The following is a 16,920-nucleotide window of genomic DNA, read 5'->3' on the forward strand; positions in this document are numbered from 1 at the left end:
TGTACAGTGCTAAGTGCACAAATAACTATGCTGTGTTCCTTTTTTGTTCATTCTCTGCCTGAAAGAGTTACAAATCCCGTATGCAAGTTACAGTTTCTGTCTGGGTCGGGACCGGGTCAGACTATAGTGGAACGCTCAGTAATAAGAAATTACAGCCATAAAACACTTTACTGGCAGAAAATGGCTTCAGAGAGCAGGAAAGTTAAAAAAGGGTCAATAGTTCACAGATTTTAGCTCCGGCATACTTCAACGAATGTGTCATTGAGAAGAGGCCATGAAACAGTAAAAACTTAAAAAGTCAATTGAAATATAAAATAAAAGCGTGGGATAGCTAAAATGTCATTTTTAGGAGAAGGAGATACAATTGTTTATCTCAGTTAATTTTCACCTCGGATGTCCTTAAAAGAGGAACTCCAGTGAAAATAATGTAGTAAAAAAAGTGCTTCATTTTTTACCATAATTATGTATAAATGATTTAGTCAGTGTTTGCTCATTGTAAAATCTTTCCTCTCCCCGATTTACATTCTGACATTTATTACATGGTGACATTTTTACTGTGGGCAGGTTATGTAGCTGCTCCTAGCTGTTTTGGCTGTTAGAGACAGCTGTAAACAGCTAATTCCTGTCTGTGAACATTGTCACATTGTGGCAGTTTGCCCAGAGTACCGCGGTACTCAGAGCTTCTTGTGGGAGGGGTTTCAGCACAAAATCAGTCATACAGCGCCCCTGATGGTCTGTTTGTGAAAAGCATCATATTTCTCATGTAAAAGGGGGTATCAGCAACTGATTGGGATAAAGTTCAATTCTAGGTTGGAGTTTCTCTTTAAGGCCCCATTCACACTAGAGCGTTTTGCCGGCGATTTCGGCAAAACACTCAAGCGCTTTTTCAAGTGCTAGTGCTATAATACCTTATAGGCCCGTTCTTACTTGCGCAATTTGCATTAATCGCTGGCAATTAACGCAAATCGCCAAACGCAAACGCGGAGCCTGCACCATTTTCAGACGACTTCCCGGCGATTGCGGTTCAATGCTAGAAAAGTGCTAAACGCGATCGCGGAAAAATCGCTGCAGTGTCCAGTGATTTTTCCGCGTGAAATTGTGGAAAAATCACTCCCACTTTTAAGTGTGAATGGGGCCTTAAGTGTGGCTATTTTGAAGCCAATCCTAATGTCATTTACTCCATTACCTTTCTCTGCCTGATTTACCTACCCTTCACAATAGAAAGTGCATTGTCTCAGCATGAGAAATATTGGCAAATCAGAGAGGAACAGAGGGGTAGCTGCATTAGTTAAGTCTGAGGGGACATGGTGAAGCAAAATAGGACAACCCAGCATGCCCTGCAACTTCCTTTTTGTGTACCAAATAAGAGTCAGGTAAACTGGGGAATGAGAATTTAACAAGTAATAGTGATTTTCACTTTTGGATTGCCTGGTTAGCATCCTTATTACTGGTTTACCAGATAAAAATAAAGAATTGATTTTTTGATTTTATGCCCAACAGTTACACTTTAACCACTTCACATCCCACATACAGTATAATCACGTCATTGTAAGTGGCTCTTGAAAGCCACATGACGTGATTATACGTCAGTTCCCTTTAAGGAGCACAGTACGCGTGCTAGCACACGTCTGAGCTCATTAACCCCCCTCCCTCTAACTACACTAAGTAAGGGTGCCCACCCGGGGGTCCGATCCTCCAACCCCCTGCCCGATCCCCTGTAATTTTTCTAACAACCCCCCCCCTTCTCCTCCCATGCTGCGATCGGGCAAGCAGCATGGAGGATTAGCATGTAAACATACCTCACCTCGTTCCAGCGCGATCAGCCTCCCCTCCGTGCATCACCGCTGCCTGTGTCTTAATGCCGAACGGATCGGGTCCCGGCTTGATGACGTCATCAAGCCGGGGCCCGATCCGTTCGGCATAATGACACAGGCAGCGGTGATGCACGGAGGGGAGGCTGATCGCGCTGGAACGAGGTGAGGTATGTTTACATGCTACTCCTCCATGCTGCTTGCCCGATCGCAGCATGGAGGTGAGGGGGGCATAATTGCTATCTGGGGACTATCTAAGGGGGAGAGCGGGCAGTACACACCTGGCCATCTATGGGGAGGGGGGCAAAGGGGCACACTCGGCTATCTATGGGGGCAAAGAGGCTATATATATGGGGGGGGGGGGCAATGACAAAACGACAGATCTAATTATCTATGGGGGGGGGGGGGGGGAATACAGCGGCACACCTGCCAATCTATGGGGGGGTCAAAGGGGCACATCTATATCTTTTATACTGGGGGAGGAGCTGATAAGGGGCACATCTGGCTATACTCAGGGGATAAAGGGGGGCACCTGGCTATCCATGGGGGGGGGGGGGGGAGGTGGAATAGAGGGTACATCCGATTACCTATTGGAGGAGAAGAACAAAGGGGCAAACCTGGCTATCAAAGGGGGTAGGGGGACAAAGGGGCGAATCTGGCTAATAAAGGGTCACATCTGGTATATTTATGGTGGAGGGGCTAATAAGGGGCACATCTGGCAATCTATAATGGGGGGAGATAAAGGGGCACACCGGGCTATCTATGAGGGGTGGGGGGGAATAAAGGTGCACACCTGGCTATCTATGGGGGGTGGAGGGTAATAAAGGGGCACATCTTGCTAACTACGGGGGTGGGGCTAATAAATGGACTTAGCAGTTTAGATATGTATGCCGTGAGGGTATATTACTGTTATTTTGGCGAATACGGCTTGTAATTGCTTGTAAAGTACAAAGCAAACAAAATGGGAAAAATACACCTTTATTGACAAATATTATATTGTCGCCATACATTGTACTAGGAAGATAATTTAAATGTTGAAATAAACAGGACATATGGACTAATAAAATATGTGGCCTTGATCTACAGTAATACTTTTTATTTTTAAACGGTAATGCCTGAAAACTGAGAAATAATGACTTTTCTCATTTTTTTTTCTCCTTATTCCCTTTAAAACGCATTCAAAGTAAAATAATACTTAGCAAAAAGTACCACCCAGAGAAAGCCTAATTGGTGGCAAAAAAAACAAGGTATAGATCATTTGTGATAAGTACTGCTAAAGTTATTGGCTAATGAATGGGAGACCTGTGAAATGTAGAAAATTGCTTGGGTTTTTTAGGGGGAAAACCCCAGGGTAGGGAACTGGTTAAAGTGGACCTGAACTCATGCACAGGACAGAAGGAAAATATAGAGAAATACACTCTGTATGTATTTAGAGAGTTTAGCCTGTATAATTCCCCCTCATTTATGTCTAATCACAAATTGTAATCTAATCTCTCCACCACGTCACATGACTGCCATGGCAAAGATGGCAAATAAGCTCATTTGAATGGACAGGCTGTTAAGCGGACATGAACTCAAAACGCCCTCTCTGCTCTAAAAGCTATGCAACAGCATAATAACCTTTAAACAAAAACATTTCTTTCTTACACTGGATACAAATTCTAAAATAAATCTGCATGGTTTCTACTTCCCGATTCATGGAAGCAGACATTGTCAACCTCCTGGCCTTATCTGCCATAGGCAGTCATGTGACACAGGAGGGAGATTAGATTACAATTTGTGATTAGACAAAGATGATGTTCAGGTCCACTTGTCTGCTTCCATGAAACAGCAAGTAGAAACCATGCAGATTTATTTTATGATTTGCATCAGCTGCAACAAAGATTTTTTTTCTGTTTAACCCTTTGGGGACCGGCTGCCTAAACACCCTTAAAGACTAGGCGATTTAGCATTGGGGGGATTTGGGGGGGGGGGGGGGGGGTCAGGCAGCCGGATCCCCTCTGTGGCCAGGTGCCCCCCCTGTAGGCAGCAGCCTTAACTCACCTCCCAGGCTCCAGCGATGAGCAGCTGTGGACCCCTCAGCTCCGGCCAGCATCCCCGCTCGTACTGCCGCTCAGTTTAGGGTCTCGGCTTGATGACGTCATCAAGCCGGGACCCGGCACTGACGTCAGAGACTGGGTATGCCGGCCAGAGTGGAGGGGAGCGCCGAGGGAACGGCAGGGAGGTGAGTGGAACCTTCTTCTCTCTCCCCCCCCCCCCCCCCACCGCTGCATCACTAAACAGTGATCACTGCGATCCGCTGGCGATCAAGTGATCATAAGCCATATGCGATGGCTTCTGTTCACTGAGGGGAGATGTCAGCTGTCATATGACAGTTTAACCACTTGAGGACCGTGGGCTTTACCCCCCCTTAAGGACCAGACCCTTTTTTTCCATTCAGACCACTGCAGCTTTCACGGTTTATTGCTCGCTTATACAACCTACCACCTAAATGAATTTTGGCTCCTTTTCTTGTTACTAATAAAGCTTTCTTTTGGTGCTATTTGATTGCTGCTGCGATTTTTACTTTTTATTATATTCAGAAAAAAAGACATGAATTTTGTCAAAAAAAATGATTTTTTTTAACTTTCTGTGCTGACATTTTTCAAATAAAGTAAAATTTCTGTATACATGCAGCACGAAAAATGTGGACAAACATGTTTTTGATAAAAAAAAAACCCATTCAGCATATATTTATTGGTTTGGGTAAAAGTTATAGCGTTTACAAACTATGGTGCCCCCCAAATGACCCCATTTTGGAAAAGAAGTCATCCTAAAGTATTCACTGAGAGGCATAGTGAGTTCATAGAAGATATTTTTTGTCACAAGTTAGCGGAAAATGACAGTTTGTGACGAGGGAAAAAAAAAACTAAGCTAACTCGCATAACTCACCATGCCCCTCTCTGAATACTTTGAAGTGTCTACTTTCCAAAATGGGGTCGTTTGTGGGGTGTGTTTACGGTCCTGGCATTTTGGGGGGTGCTAATTTGTAAGCACCCCTGTAAAGCCTAAAAGTGCTCATTGGACTTTGGGCCCCTTAGCGCAGTTAGGCTGCAAAAAAGTGCCACACGTGGTATTGCCGTACTCAGAAGAAGTATAATGTGTTTTGGGGTGTATTTTTGCACATACCCATGCTGGGTGGGAGAAATCTCTCTGTAAATGACAATTGTTTGATTTTTTTTTTTTGATTTTTTTTTACACACAATTGTCCATTTACAGAGTTATTTCTCCCACTCAGCATGGGTATGTGTAAAAATACACCCCAAAACACATTATACTACTTCTCCTAAATACGGTGATACCACATGTGTGGCACTTTTTTGCACCCTAACTGCGCTAAGGGGCCCAAAGTCCAATGAGTACCTTTAGGATTTCACAGGTCATTTTTGTTTCAAGACTACTCCTCACAGTTTAGGGCCCCTAAAATGCCAGGGCAGTATTGGAACCCCACGAATGACCCCATTCTAGAAAGAAGACACCCCAAGGTATTCCGTTAGGAGTATGGAGAGTTCATAGAAGATTTTATTTTTTGTCGCAAGTTAGCGGAAATTGATTTTAATTTTTTTTTTTCACAAAGTGTCATTTTCCGCTAATTTGTGACAAAAAATAAAATCTTCTATGAACTCAGCATACTCGTAACGGAATACCTTTGGGTGTCTTCTTTCTAGAATGGGGTCATTTGTGGGGTTCCAATACTGCCCTGGCATTTTAGGGGCCCTAAACTGTGAGGAGTAGTCTTTGTTATAATTTAAGTAGGCCTCAGTTATTTGGACTGAGTTAGTCAAAAAGGCTTGGAGTGCAGATCGGCCCTTTAAGGGGATTTTCTCTGAGAGAGAAAATCTGCAGTTCTGTCAGCAGAACTAGAACATACCAAGAAGCTGTTCTAGTACAAGGCCGCAGGTCTCCCTGACCTGGGCATGTACCGCCACTAGAACAAGAAACATAAGCCATGTTATGTAAATAACCACATTCCTGCATATAGGTCAGGAGCCTCATTGATTATTAATCAAGTAGGTGTGTATGATGACACCACGAGTGGGTCCACCAATAGCCTGATCTAGGGGGTGGCGAAGATGATGTCATATTTAACTCTTTCCTAGTCAGTACTAAAGGCTGAGGGAGCTATGGGAGCTCATTCTGCTCTTTACTTTCGCAATAGCTCGCAAGGCTGACTGGGACCTCTAAGTATGTGCTTCCTTTCTGTAATCTGATATAATGTATGCTGTACATAGGTAGTCTAGATGTAACATAGAGTAGATACAAGAAGACCTGGGTGCTTTCAGCAGGAAGGTACTCACGCAGCTGTAACGCAACATGGAAGTCTGCTTGGCCAGGAGATGATAAACTGTATCTATCTGTATTTCTGTTACTTGAATAAATAACGTAAACCTTGAAGAAGCCTGAGGAAGTCTATTTCCTGCTTGCTGTGTGGAGAGTCAAGTGATCTCAATAGTCTGTGAGACGTAACTGTAAGAAATTACTGGTGTCGAAGCAAGGTGATATAAGAACAGTTTATAACAGTCTTGAAACCAAATGTCGCAAAATGACCTGTGAAATCCTAAAAGGTACTCATTGGACTTTGGGCCCCTTAGCGTACTTAGGGTGTAAAAAAGCAGGGCTGTGGAGTCGGTCCAAAAATCCACCGACTCCGACGTTTAGGATTCCACCGACTCCGACTCAGACTCCGACTCCTCGACTCAGACTCCTCTAATTTGCATATTACAATTTTGTTGATTAAAAGTATGTAACATGAAATTCGTCTCTTAACTGCCAATGCTTAGGAATTTTACAAGACAACTGAAGTGAGAAGGATATGTAGACTACTATATTTCTTCCCTTTAGACTAAAACTAGTCCTTGGTAAGAGTACTTGTAAAAGGTACAAACCGGAACAAAGAACATCAGGCCCTAGGCAATGTAAGTTTGGGTACATGTAAGAATGATGTGCAGGTACTCTGCAGGGGAATGAGGAGATTGTAAACAGACAACACCTCTGTGTTCAATGTGCACAGCATTCTCAGTGGATTCCCTGCAGCTCTGTGGGGAGTGCATATGTAGAGTACTACTGTGTAACAAAGTAAACCTGAGACAGATGAAATTAAAGTTTTATACATACCTGGGGCTTCCTCCAGCCGCCTTCAGGATAATCAGTCCCTCGTTGTCCTCCTCCACCACCTGGATCTTCTGCTATGAGTCCAGGTACTTGAGCCAGTCGGGCGTAGTGCGCATGCACACACTCCGCCGCCAGGAGCATACTTCACCTGTGCAGCACTATTGCGCAGGTGCAGAATGTTCCTGGCTGTGGGAGCGGCATGCGGCCGGACAGCGCTGACTGGCTGAATTACCAGGACTCATAGCAGAAGATCCGGGTGGTGGAGGACAGCGAGGGACTGATTAGCCTGAAGGGGGCTGGAGGAATCCCCAGGTATGTATAAAACTTTACTTTTCATCCGTCTCAGGTACCCTTTAATTTGTAGTCACCAAACCAAATTTTAACATATCAAATTATTTGGTTTCATCAGCAAAGGGAGTGCGTACATTTGCATAAATCAGCATCAATGCAGAATTATTTCCATCTCGTTGACCATCTCTATTAGTGACACAGCTACACATCAGGCTTTATTCTTACAGCATAGATGTTATTTAGTATATATAAGAGATTCCTGTGTACACATCATATATACAGTCACAATCAGATATGTATATCTGACCTTAAAAATACGGGACTTCTTTATTGAAGCAGCACAAGTAACTAATTTTGATTGGTTTATTTCATTTTTGTGGACTAAGCACGGCTATTACTGTATATATAGTGTATATATACACATTATTTTTAATGACTTATCTGAGAAATAGAACATTTTATCATATTTTCTATTTTAATTACAGTTACAAATTCATTAGGAGTCTGTGCATTTTTTCCCGACTCCGAGCATCCAAAATTGCCCGACTCCACAGCCCTGTAAAAAAGTGCCACACATGTGGTACCGCCGTACTCAGGAGAAGTAGTATAATGTGTTTTGGGGTGTATTTTTACACATACCCATGCTGGGTGGGAGAAAAATCTCTGTAAATGACAATTGTTTGATTTTTTTTTTACACACAATTGTCCATTTACAGAGAGATTTCTCCCACCCAGCATGGGTATGTGTAAAAATACACCCCAAAACACATTATACTACTTCTCCTGAGTACGGCGATACCACGTGTGACACTTTTTTGCAGCCTAGGTGCGCTAAGGGGCCCCAACGTCCTATTCACAGGTCATTTTGAGGCATTTGCTTTCTAGACTACTCCTCACGGTTTAGGGCCCCTAAAATGCCAGGGCAGTGTAGGAACCCCACAAGTGACCCCATTTTAGAAATAAGACACCCCAAGGTATTCCGTTAGGTGTATGGCGAGTTCATAGAAGATTTTATTTTTTGTCACAGGTTAGTGAAAAATGACACTTTGTGAAAAAAAAAATAAATCAATTTCCGCTAACTTTTGACAAAAAATAAAATCTTCTATGTACTTGTCATACACCTAACAGAATACCTTGGGGTGTCTTTCTAAAATGGGGTCACTTGTGGGGTTCCTATACCGCCCTGGCATTTTACGGGCCCAAAACCGTGAGAAGTCTGGAAACCAAATGTCTCAAAATGACTGTTTAGGGGTATAAGCATCTGCAAATTTTGATGACAGGTGGTCTATGAGGGGGCGAATTTTGTGGAACCGGTCATAAGCAGGGTGGCCTTTTAGATGACAGGTTGGAACCCGGCTGATATGGGGCTCCGGTGAATCTTATGATACAGACGACATGCTTACGTTGGCAATCACAGGCCCAATAGTTGACAGAGTAGAGTGTCAAATTTCTGGCAAGGAGCTTTTTATTCTCAAAAACCGTTGCCATCTTAATATAGCTTTAAAATTCCCAATCTTTTGCAGTGATGAAATGTCTTTTATGCTACATACTTTCAATCGACAAGATGGCTATATGCAAATTAGAAGAGCAGGGCTGTGGAGTCGGAGCAATTTTGGGTGCCTGGAGTCGGAGTCGGGAAAAAAATGCACCGACTCCTAATGAATTTGTAACTGTAATTAAAATAGAAAATATGATAAAATGTTCTATTTCTCAGATAATAGTCATTAAAAATAATGTATATATACAGTAATAGCTGTGCTCAGTACACAAAAATGAAATAAACCAATCAAAATGAGTTACTTGTGCTGCTTCAATAAAGCAGTCCCCATATTTTTAAAGTCAGATATACACATCTGATTGTGACTGTATACATGATGTGTACACAGGAATATCATATATACGAAAGAACATCTATGCTGTAAGTATAAAGCCTGATGTGTAGCCGTGTCACTAATAGAGATGGTCAATGAGATGGAAATAATTCTGCATTGATGTTGGTTTATGCAAATGTATGCACTCTCTTTGCTCATAAAATCAAATAAATTGATATGTTAAAATTTGGCTTGGTGACTACGAATTAAAGGGTACCTGAGGCGAATTAAAAGAAAAGCTTTATACATACCTGGGGCTTCCTCCAGCCCCCTTCAGGCCATTCGGTCCCTTGCTGTCCTCCTCCACCACCTGGATCTTTTGCTATGAGTCCAGGTAATTCAGCCAGTCAGAGCAGTCTGGCTACGTGCCACTTCCACAGCCAGGAGCGCTCTGCACCTGCACAATAGTGCTGCGCAGGTGTAGTATGCTCCCGGCGGCGGAGTGTGTGCATGCGCACTACACCAGACTGGCTCAAGTACCTGGACTCATAGCAGAAGATCCAGGTGGCGGAGGAGGACAGCGAGGGACTGATTAGCCTGAAGGGGGGCTGGAGGAAGCCCCAGGTATGTATAAAAAAACTTTAATTTCATCTGTCTCAGGTTTTCTTTGTTACATAGTAGTACTATACTCTACATATGCTCTCCCCACAGAGCTGCAGGGAATCCACTGAGACTGTTGTGCACATTGAACACAGAGGTGTTGTCTATCACCCATAAACCTTGTTCAGATTGTGCATGAAGAATGTGTAATAGAGGAAGAATCTCCTCATTCCCCTGCAGAGTACCTGCACATCATTCTTACATGTACCGACAGTTACATTGCCTAGGGCCTGATCGGAGCAGTGCTTTTCGGCATTAGCCTAAAGGGAATAAATATAGTAATCTACATATCCTCACTTCAGTTGTCCTGTAAAATTCCTAAGCGTTGGCAGTTAAGAGACGAATTTCACGTTACATACTCTTAATCAACAAAATTGCAATATGCAAATTAGAGGAGTCGGAGTCGAGGAGTCGGAGGAATCCTAAACTGAGGAGTCAGAGTCGGTGGATTTTTGGACCGACTCCACAGCCCTGTAGAAGAGTCAGAGTAAGAAATCGGAGGAATCAAACTGAGGAGTCGGATGAGTCCTACTGCAGCGCCTGTTTGAAGCTATTAACTCTGCAGAGTACATTTCCTAGCATCTTCTCACAGGGGACTTTTTACAGAGAGACCATTTCCAGTTGAATGTCTGGTGGTTCTCATTCTACTTCTCTATCATAGGGTCACATGTAAACATGATACAAGTGTTTAGTTCTACTTTAAAAGGGGAATTCACTTTCATTATTGCATCACCATGAATAGAGATGGCTGTCATTTTATTCTGAAATGTGTTATCCCACCATTGTTATTCCATTATAATCTGCAACTTGCTTAGAATGTTCAAAACGGACAACAAAAGTCTATCCAAAAACTTGCATGCTGAATCAGTATGTCATTGCACAGAGCAGCAACCTTTGTAAGGCCTGGAACCCACTCGCAGTGCTTCTCTAAACGCTTGGGATTTGTAAAGTTCTTGCTAATGTAATGCTATAGGAGATTTTTAGAAAATCACATCCCTAAAGTGCAATCTCACACATAGCATTCAATTAGCAAGAGCTTTTCAAAATCACAAGCGCTCAAAACCGCTGCTGGTGGGCCCCAGACCTTCGACTGTATTTTCCCACCATGCAGATTTGAGCATTTTTAACACGCAAAACAAAGCAAACACCCACATAAGAATGCACTACAATCAAAATTAACGGGTTAACTTCCATAAAATGCAAATGTATGCATGCCAATATGGGCAGTGGGAAAAACTGACAGTGTGCTGCATTTTTCCAGTCACAGCATCAATTTCCCATGCAATAATAGGCTAGAAGCAAGAGTGGAAAAAACCCCACAAATTCGCATTAGAAAATTAATATCCATATGGAAACTTGGCCGATAACTACCGCCTCAGCCGAAATCCAGTGGGTGCAGAGTAGCCCATGCGATCTGCCAGGTGGATCAACTTGACTGAGCGACGGCCGATACCCTTGTTCATGACGCTTGCCCTGCCCACTGTGTGACGTCACATCTGCACCGCTCCATCGGCTCTCCGCCTTTCTGCAGCTGAGTACGTGTCTGTACATCCTCAGTTCAGTGATGTCGCCCAAGGGATGGGGTCTTCAATCTAGTGTGATTACAGGGCTTTAGGATGCATGCACACACACAATTTTGTTTGGCTAATCACTGACCAATTTTACCACTTTGATGGATTATGAGAGCTTTCATACACAATCTGTTCGCACTACACGAAAGTGGTAAAATTGGGCAATTACTGGCCAATCAAAATTAGGTGTGTATGTATTAGCCTTCTTCCAAATGGACTGCAAATCTGCCCATGGCATCGCTCATATGTGACTCAATATGGTGGCTGCCTCTCCACCGCTGCTGACGAGCAATAGCAAGCGCCTGACTTGTACATGGGAGTAGATGACAGGTAGTGAAATCCCTGCACAGTCAACTGCTTCTACAGATCTTCATATCTGCTAAGGACTAGGTGGAAGTGGTGTGTTGGTGCCCATCCCCAGCATGTATATTTGAGTGGGCAGCTGCCTGCTAGACATTACATTAAAGGACATCCGAGGACACAAACTGATGGGGAAAAACAACAATTCTATCTATCCTCCTCCTAGAAATGACTTTTTTTTTTTTTTTTTTTATAGATATCCCACAGTTTTTTTTATATTTAAATCTAGTTTGTAAGTCTTTACTATTTCATTGTCTCGGCTCAATGACAGAGCTCAAATCTAGGAATTATTGACCTTTTTTAATCGCTTTCCTGCTCTCAGAAGCCATTTACTGACAGGAAAGTGTTTGATGGCTGTAATTACTCATCAGTGAGGGTTATGCTATAGTCTGACCCAGTCCCAACCTGGACAGACACTGGTCACTTGCATACCTGATGTTTAACTCTTTCAGGCAGAGAAAGAAAAAAATGCACAGCCTAGTTATTTATGTGCTTGGCACTGTACATACACATGTCTATCATCATGTCACACGTCACCTCGGTTGTCCTTTAAGGGTTTTTATACTGCATAGTAATGGCACCATATGTGTCAATTGCTGAGACACCAGACACAAACTGTCCAAGTACAGGCGAAACTCGAAAAATATAATTTGTCAGTAATTCAGCTTAAAATGTGAAACTATCCCAATCGCTAGCGATTTGTGGTAGCGCCTTGCAAGCGATTTTAGGTTCGATTTCTCTGCCCCTATACAATGCATTAGTAGAGAAACGCTCCCAAAATTCTGCATGTCCTGCAATGTGGATTGAGTCCCATCCACTTACATCAGCAAAACGTTTAGGAAAATTGCTAGCGATTTAAAGTGATCACTAAATGTTCAAAAAAATGCTCTAGTGGGTTTTATATGCACATAAAAAGTGTACTCAAACTAAAATAATATATGTTGGTCATTCTTGCAATACGTAGAGTTAAACAGAGCACTGAATTTTCCTTAGCAAAAGTGTAATTTCCCTTTAAAGAGAACCCGAGGTGGGATTTAATTATGCATATATTAGAAAGGTAAAGCGGCGCTCAACATCCCCTCTTCAACAGATTGTCCACAGTATAATAATCAATCTTCCCAGATTTCCATATAGTCCACTGGATCCTCATATACAAAACAAAAACGCTCACCAGATTTTATGGCCGATCAATTACAATCAGCAAATCACGTTTGTGGCCCAGCCAGTAACTCCCAGGTCTTTCAATATCCTTCAGCTTCAGATATCATGCGCTGACCGGCAAGGACCAGCATCAACAGCGTGTGGCATCAGCCAATTTCTTTCTCCACAGTTTGGATCAATACAGCCTAAGACTCAGAGAGATCTTAACATAGCGTAATACTGTCTTTATTTTAAAAATTTTAAAAGTAGTGCACTTACAAACATCAAAGATCAATGCGCATTAAGAACAGCATGTAGCGTCTTCCGTGCTCCGCAGGCCACGCCCTACTAGTTTCGTCAATTGACTCATCAGGGGCTTGGCCTATCGGAGCTGAAGACGCTTTTTAAAGTTTTTCCTATGTGTAATACAGCATGATGCGCTGCTTCCATTTGCCGTCCATTGTCATCTGAGCACAAAGCTTGATCGAATTGGTCCGCAATGGGAGCTTACATACTACACTCCCCATAATTCTCTCAAATAATGCTCCTCCCCTCCCTTGGTCACTGGATATTTAATCGTATTCATAATAAGCCTGATTGGTGCGTGGAGCACACTGAAGGATATTGAAAGACCTGGGAGTTACTGGCTGGGCCACAAACGTGATTTGCTGATTGTAATTGATCGGCCATAAAATCTGGTGAGAGCGTTTTTGTTTTGTATATGAGGATCCAGTGGACTATATGGAAATCTGGGAAGATTGATTATTATACTGTGGACAATCTGTTGAAGAGGGGATGTTGAGCGCCGCTTTACCTTTCTAATATATGCATAACGAACTGTGAAACACACACAGATTATAAGAGAAGGCGATCCATCTGATGTTATATTATTTTAGATTACTGTATTGAGTCGTTTTTGTGAATTTAAGTGAGGAGCGCACAGCTAGGATTAACCACCCCTGATTGGGATTTCATTATGTTACTGGGGCACAGAGGCTGGTTGTGCACACTAAGACCAGCCTCCGTTGCCCCATGGTGTGCCTCCATGTCCCCCCTGCGCGCCACTATACCCCCGCAGTGCTGGCGACACGCAGTGTGTCGCCAGCACAACGTTTACCTCTCGCCTGTCTGTTAGCGCCGCTCCCCCGCCTCCTCCGTATCGGCGCTACCCGCCCGTGTCCCTTCCCTCCCGCTGCTAGGAGGGAAGTGACGCGGGCGGGTAGCGTCGATGCGGAGGAGGCGGGGGAGCGGCGCTGACAGACAGGGCTTAGGTCAACATTGTGATGGCGACGCGCTGCGTGTCGCCAGCACTGCGGGGGCTATAGCGGCGCGCAGGGGGGACATGGAGGCACACCAAGGGGCAACGGAGGCTGGTCTTAGTGTGCACAACCAGCCTCTGTGCCCCAGTAACATAATTAAATCCCACCTCGGGTTCTCTTTAAAAAGCATCTCATAAATGCTACTGTATTTACACAAACTGAAATTCTTTCATCAAAACAGAATATAAATAACTATAGTAATTATATCTATCAACAGGAAACTGCGCGCTAGTCTAGTGTAAAGGACCCAGCAGGAAACCTCCACGGGAAATTCCACTAACGTGTTTGGGTGGACAGCGCACTTTCCAACGGCTAGGTTTCAGATTGGTTGTAGCAAACGACACAGATACCATGTTTCCCTGAATATAAGACACGGTCTTATATTAATTTTTGCTCCAAAATATGTGCTAGGGCTTATTTTCAGAGGATGTCCTATTTTTGGGTGATACCCTGGTAGTTTTCCTATACAAAATGTATATACTGCATGCCATGCTGAAACAAGCAGCATGCACAGAACCTGTGGTTTGCATATATTGGCTCTCACAATAAATTGATTCTGCTGATCATGTCGGAAAACAGTCTCATCAGTCTGCCAACAGCCTGTACTCACCTACTACTGTCGGCAGAACGGCCGCACCGGGTTTGACAGACCCGTCGTTTGTTACAATAGTGCACGTACAAGTCTATTTCTTGCAGGCAGAGAACTCTCAGTCAGGCTCCCCAGAGCTATGATAGGATAAGCTGTGTGTCCTGGGAAGAGGTGAAGTGCTGCTGCTTATCACGACAGATCAGGAAAGCTGGCGCCAACAAAAATACAAATTCCCTGACACATATACAGGACTGTAGAACTCACATTATGCCGCTGCTCTCCTGTATCCAGGCTTTGTATTGAGCTTGACTTGCTGGTGTCATGTGGGCTGCTGCTAGGGCTTACATTCGGGGGATGTCTTATATTTCAAGCCTGCTAGGAATTCCTGCTAATGCTTATTCTCAGGTGATGTCTTACTTGAGGGAAAACACGGTACTATTTGGCTAATCACAACACTTCATGCTGTAGTAGGTTATCCGATTGGTGAACTGTTCCCTATGAGGTTTCCCACTAATTGGCAAATCTCACCAATTTTGGAAAACTGCACGTTTTACAAGAATATGCACAGCTGGCTCTCCATAACTTTTTAGCCGCCTGCTGTTACTTTGCCTCTTGTTTTCTCTCACTGGCACACAAAAATGCATCTAATTATTATGGTAAAGTATTAAACTACCACACATTAGATGATAGCATTCAATTAGATTATTGATTTAAATATAGCCAGTGTTTTATATCACAATACAGAGTAAATACAAATTGCATAACACAAAAGGTAGTGCAAAACATAATTGTACCAATAACTAATGGAACTTATACATACAGCTGTCAGACAATATATACGGAGTAACAATAACCAGGGAAAAGAGCCCTACCCTTGCAAGCTATAAAATACCTCCATACAAACCACACAAATATATCAAAACACACACACACACAGGAGAAAAATTAGTTTCCATGGGAGACCGATTTTCTCAAGCTAAATCCACAAAACATTTTTTAAAAATAGGTAAATTTGTGTACCCCTAAACAGGTCCTAAACCATAAAACAGGAATTAGATGGCAGCCCTTCTAAGTGACATACAATATTTATTGTTCAATACAGTATAGTGGTTATATCCATCTATATATACAATTACATGTCTCAAGTAGTAGCCATATGCAGTGACATGTACATCAGGGACGTGTGACAGAGTGGAGCCACAGGAACTTTTCATGATACACTGACAGGCTGTTCCAGGAATCTCTGAAGGTAAGTCACTCGTCTCATCACAACGTCCCCTCCTCGTTACAACCATGCTGTGCACTGATCCAAATATATATATATATATATATATATATATATATATATATATATATATATATATATATATATTGATTATATATAGCTCACCCTTCCCCTTTATAGCGCTATCTCTCACTCACCCGAGTTCCGGTCGCGGGGCCACAGGTAATAGGTAGCCGGGATGACGATCAGCCCCACGAAGGAGGTGAGGAAGTAGAGAAACGTGTTGCCGCTATCGTCATACTGGAACTGCTGCCCGGCCATGGCCGCCCCCTCCGCTTCACGCCGGGGCGATTACCCGGAACCAAGACCCTCTCCCAGCTCACAACAGAGAGCCACTGACACACCGATGGCCGTTACCCGGCAAAGGGCCCGCCCACCACCTCCTACGTGACACGCCTACACACATTACGTCGTGCTAACCAAGTCTCGCGACAAAGAATAGAGGAGACGTGTAAATTTTTTCTTGAACAAACTTTATTTGTAAGCAACAAGCTGTAACGTGTTGCATATTTAGAAGTTCTTTTGTATAAAAACCTATCTTGTGTTCATTGCGGTGTAAATCGTGTTGGCGTGTCCAGGCTGTTGGCTACATCTATCAATATAAAGAACAACTGACCTGAGAGGGCTATGGAGGCTGCCATATTTATTTATCTTTAAACAATACCAGTTGCCCGGGTATTGCTGATCTTGTGTCTAAAATACTTTTAAGCATAGATCCTGAATAAGCATGCAGGGTACTTATCCGTTAGCCGGGCGCATCCGGCAGGTGGCGCTAATTACGGGATCAGTTAAAAATGGTGCCAGAGCCTACAGTGTAAAAATGGCGCCGTATTAATTTGCATTATAAAACGATATTTATCGCTTTACGAGTTAAAAAATGGCGCCGCACTAAAAACGATATTTATAGTTTTATGACTTCCATAAAACTATAA

General features: G+C 43.2%; 1 protein-coding gene across 2 annotated transcripts in view; it reads right to left on the reverse strand.

Annotated features, from left to right (window-relative positions):
• The window catches only part of SEC63 (SEC63 homolog, protein translocation regulator), a 158,296-nt gene extending 141,914 nt beyond the window's left edge, over positions 1–16,382 (reverse strand). Inside the window, exon 1 of one of the 2 annotated variants that reach the window (XM_068231260.1) lies at positions 16,126–16,382. In XM_068231260.1, coding sequence (XP_068087361.1) covers positions 16,126–16,249 — 124 coding nt within the window. In that variant the 5' untranslated portion in view covers positions 16,250–16,382. Of the gene's footprint in view, positions 1–11,095; positions 11,312–16,125 lie in introns of those variants that run through there. The other variant, XM_068231259.1, reaches the window with a different exon arrangement.
• Between the last annotated feature and the right edge of the window lie 538 nt (positions 16,383–16,920).

This window comes from Hyperolius riggenbachi, chromosome 4, assembly GCF_040937935.1.
Source record: "Hyperolius riggenbachi isolate aHypRig1 chromosome 4, aHypRig1.pri, whole genome shotgun sequence".
NCBI lineage: Eukaryota > Metazoa > Chordata > Amphibia > Anura > Hyperoliidae > Hyperolius > Hyperolius riggenbachi.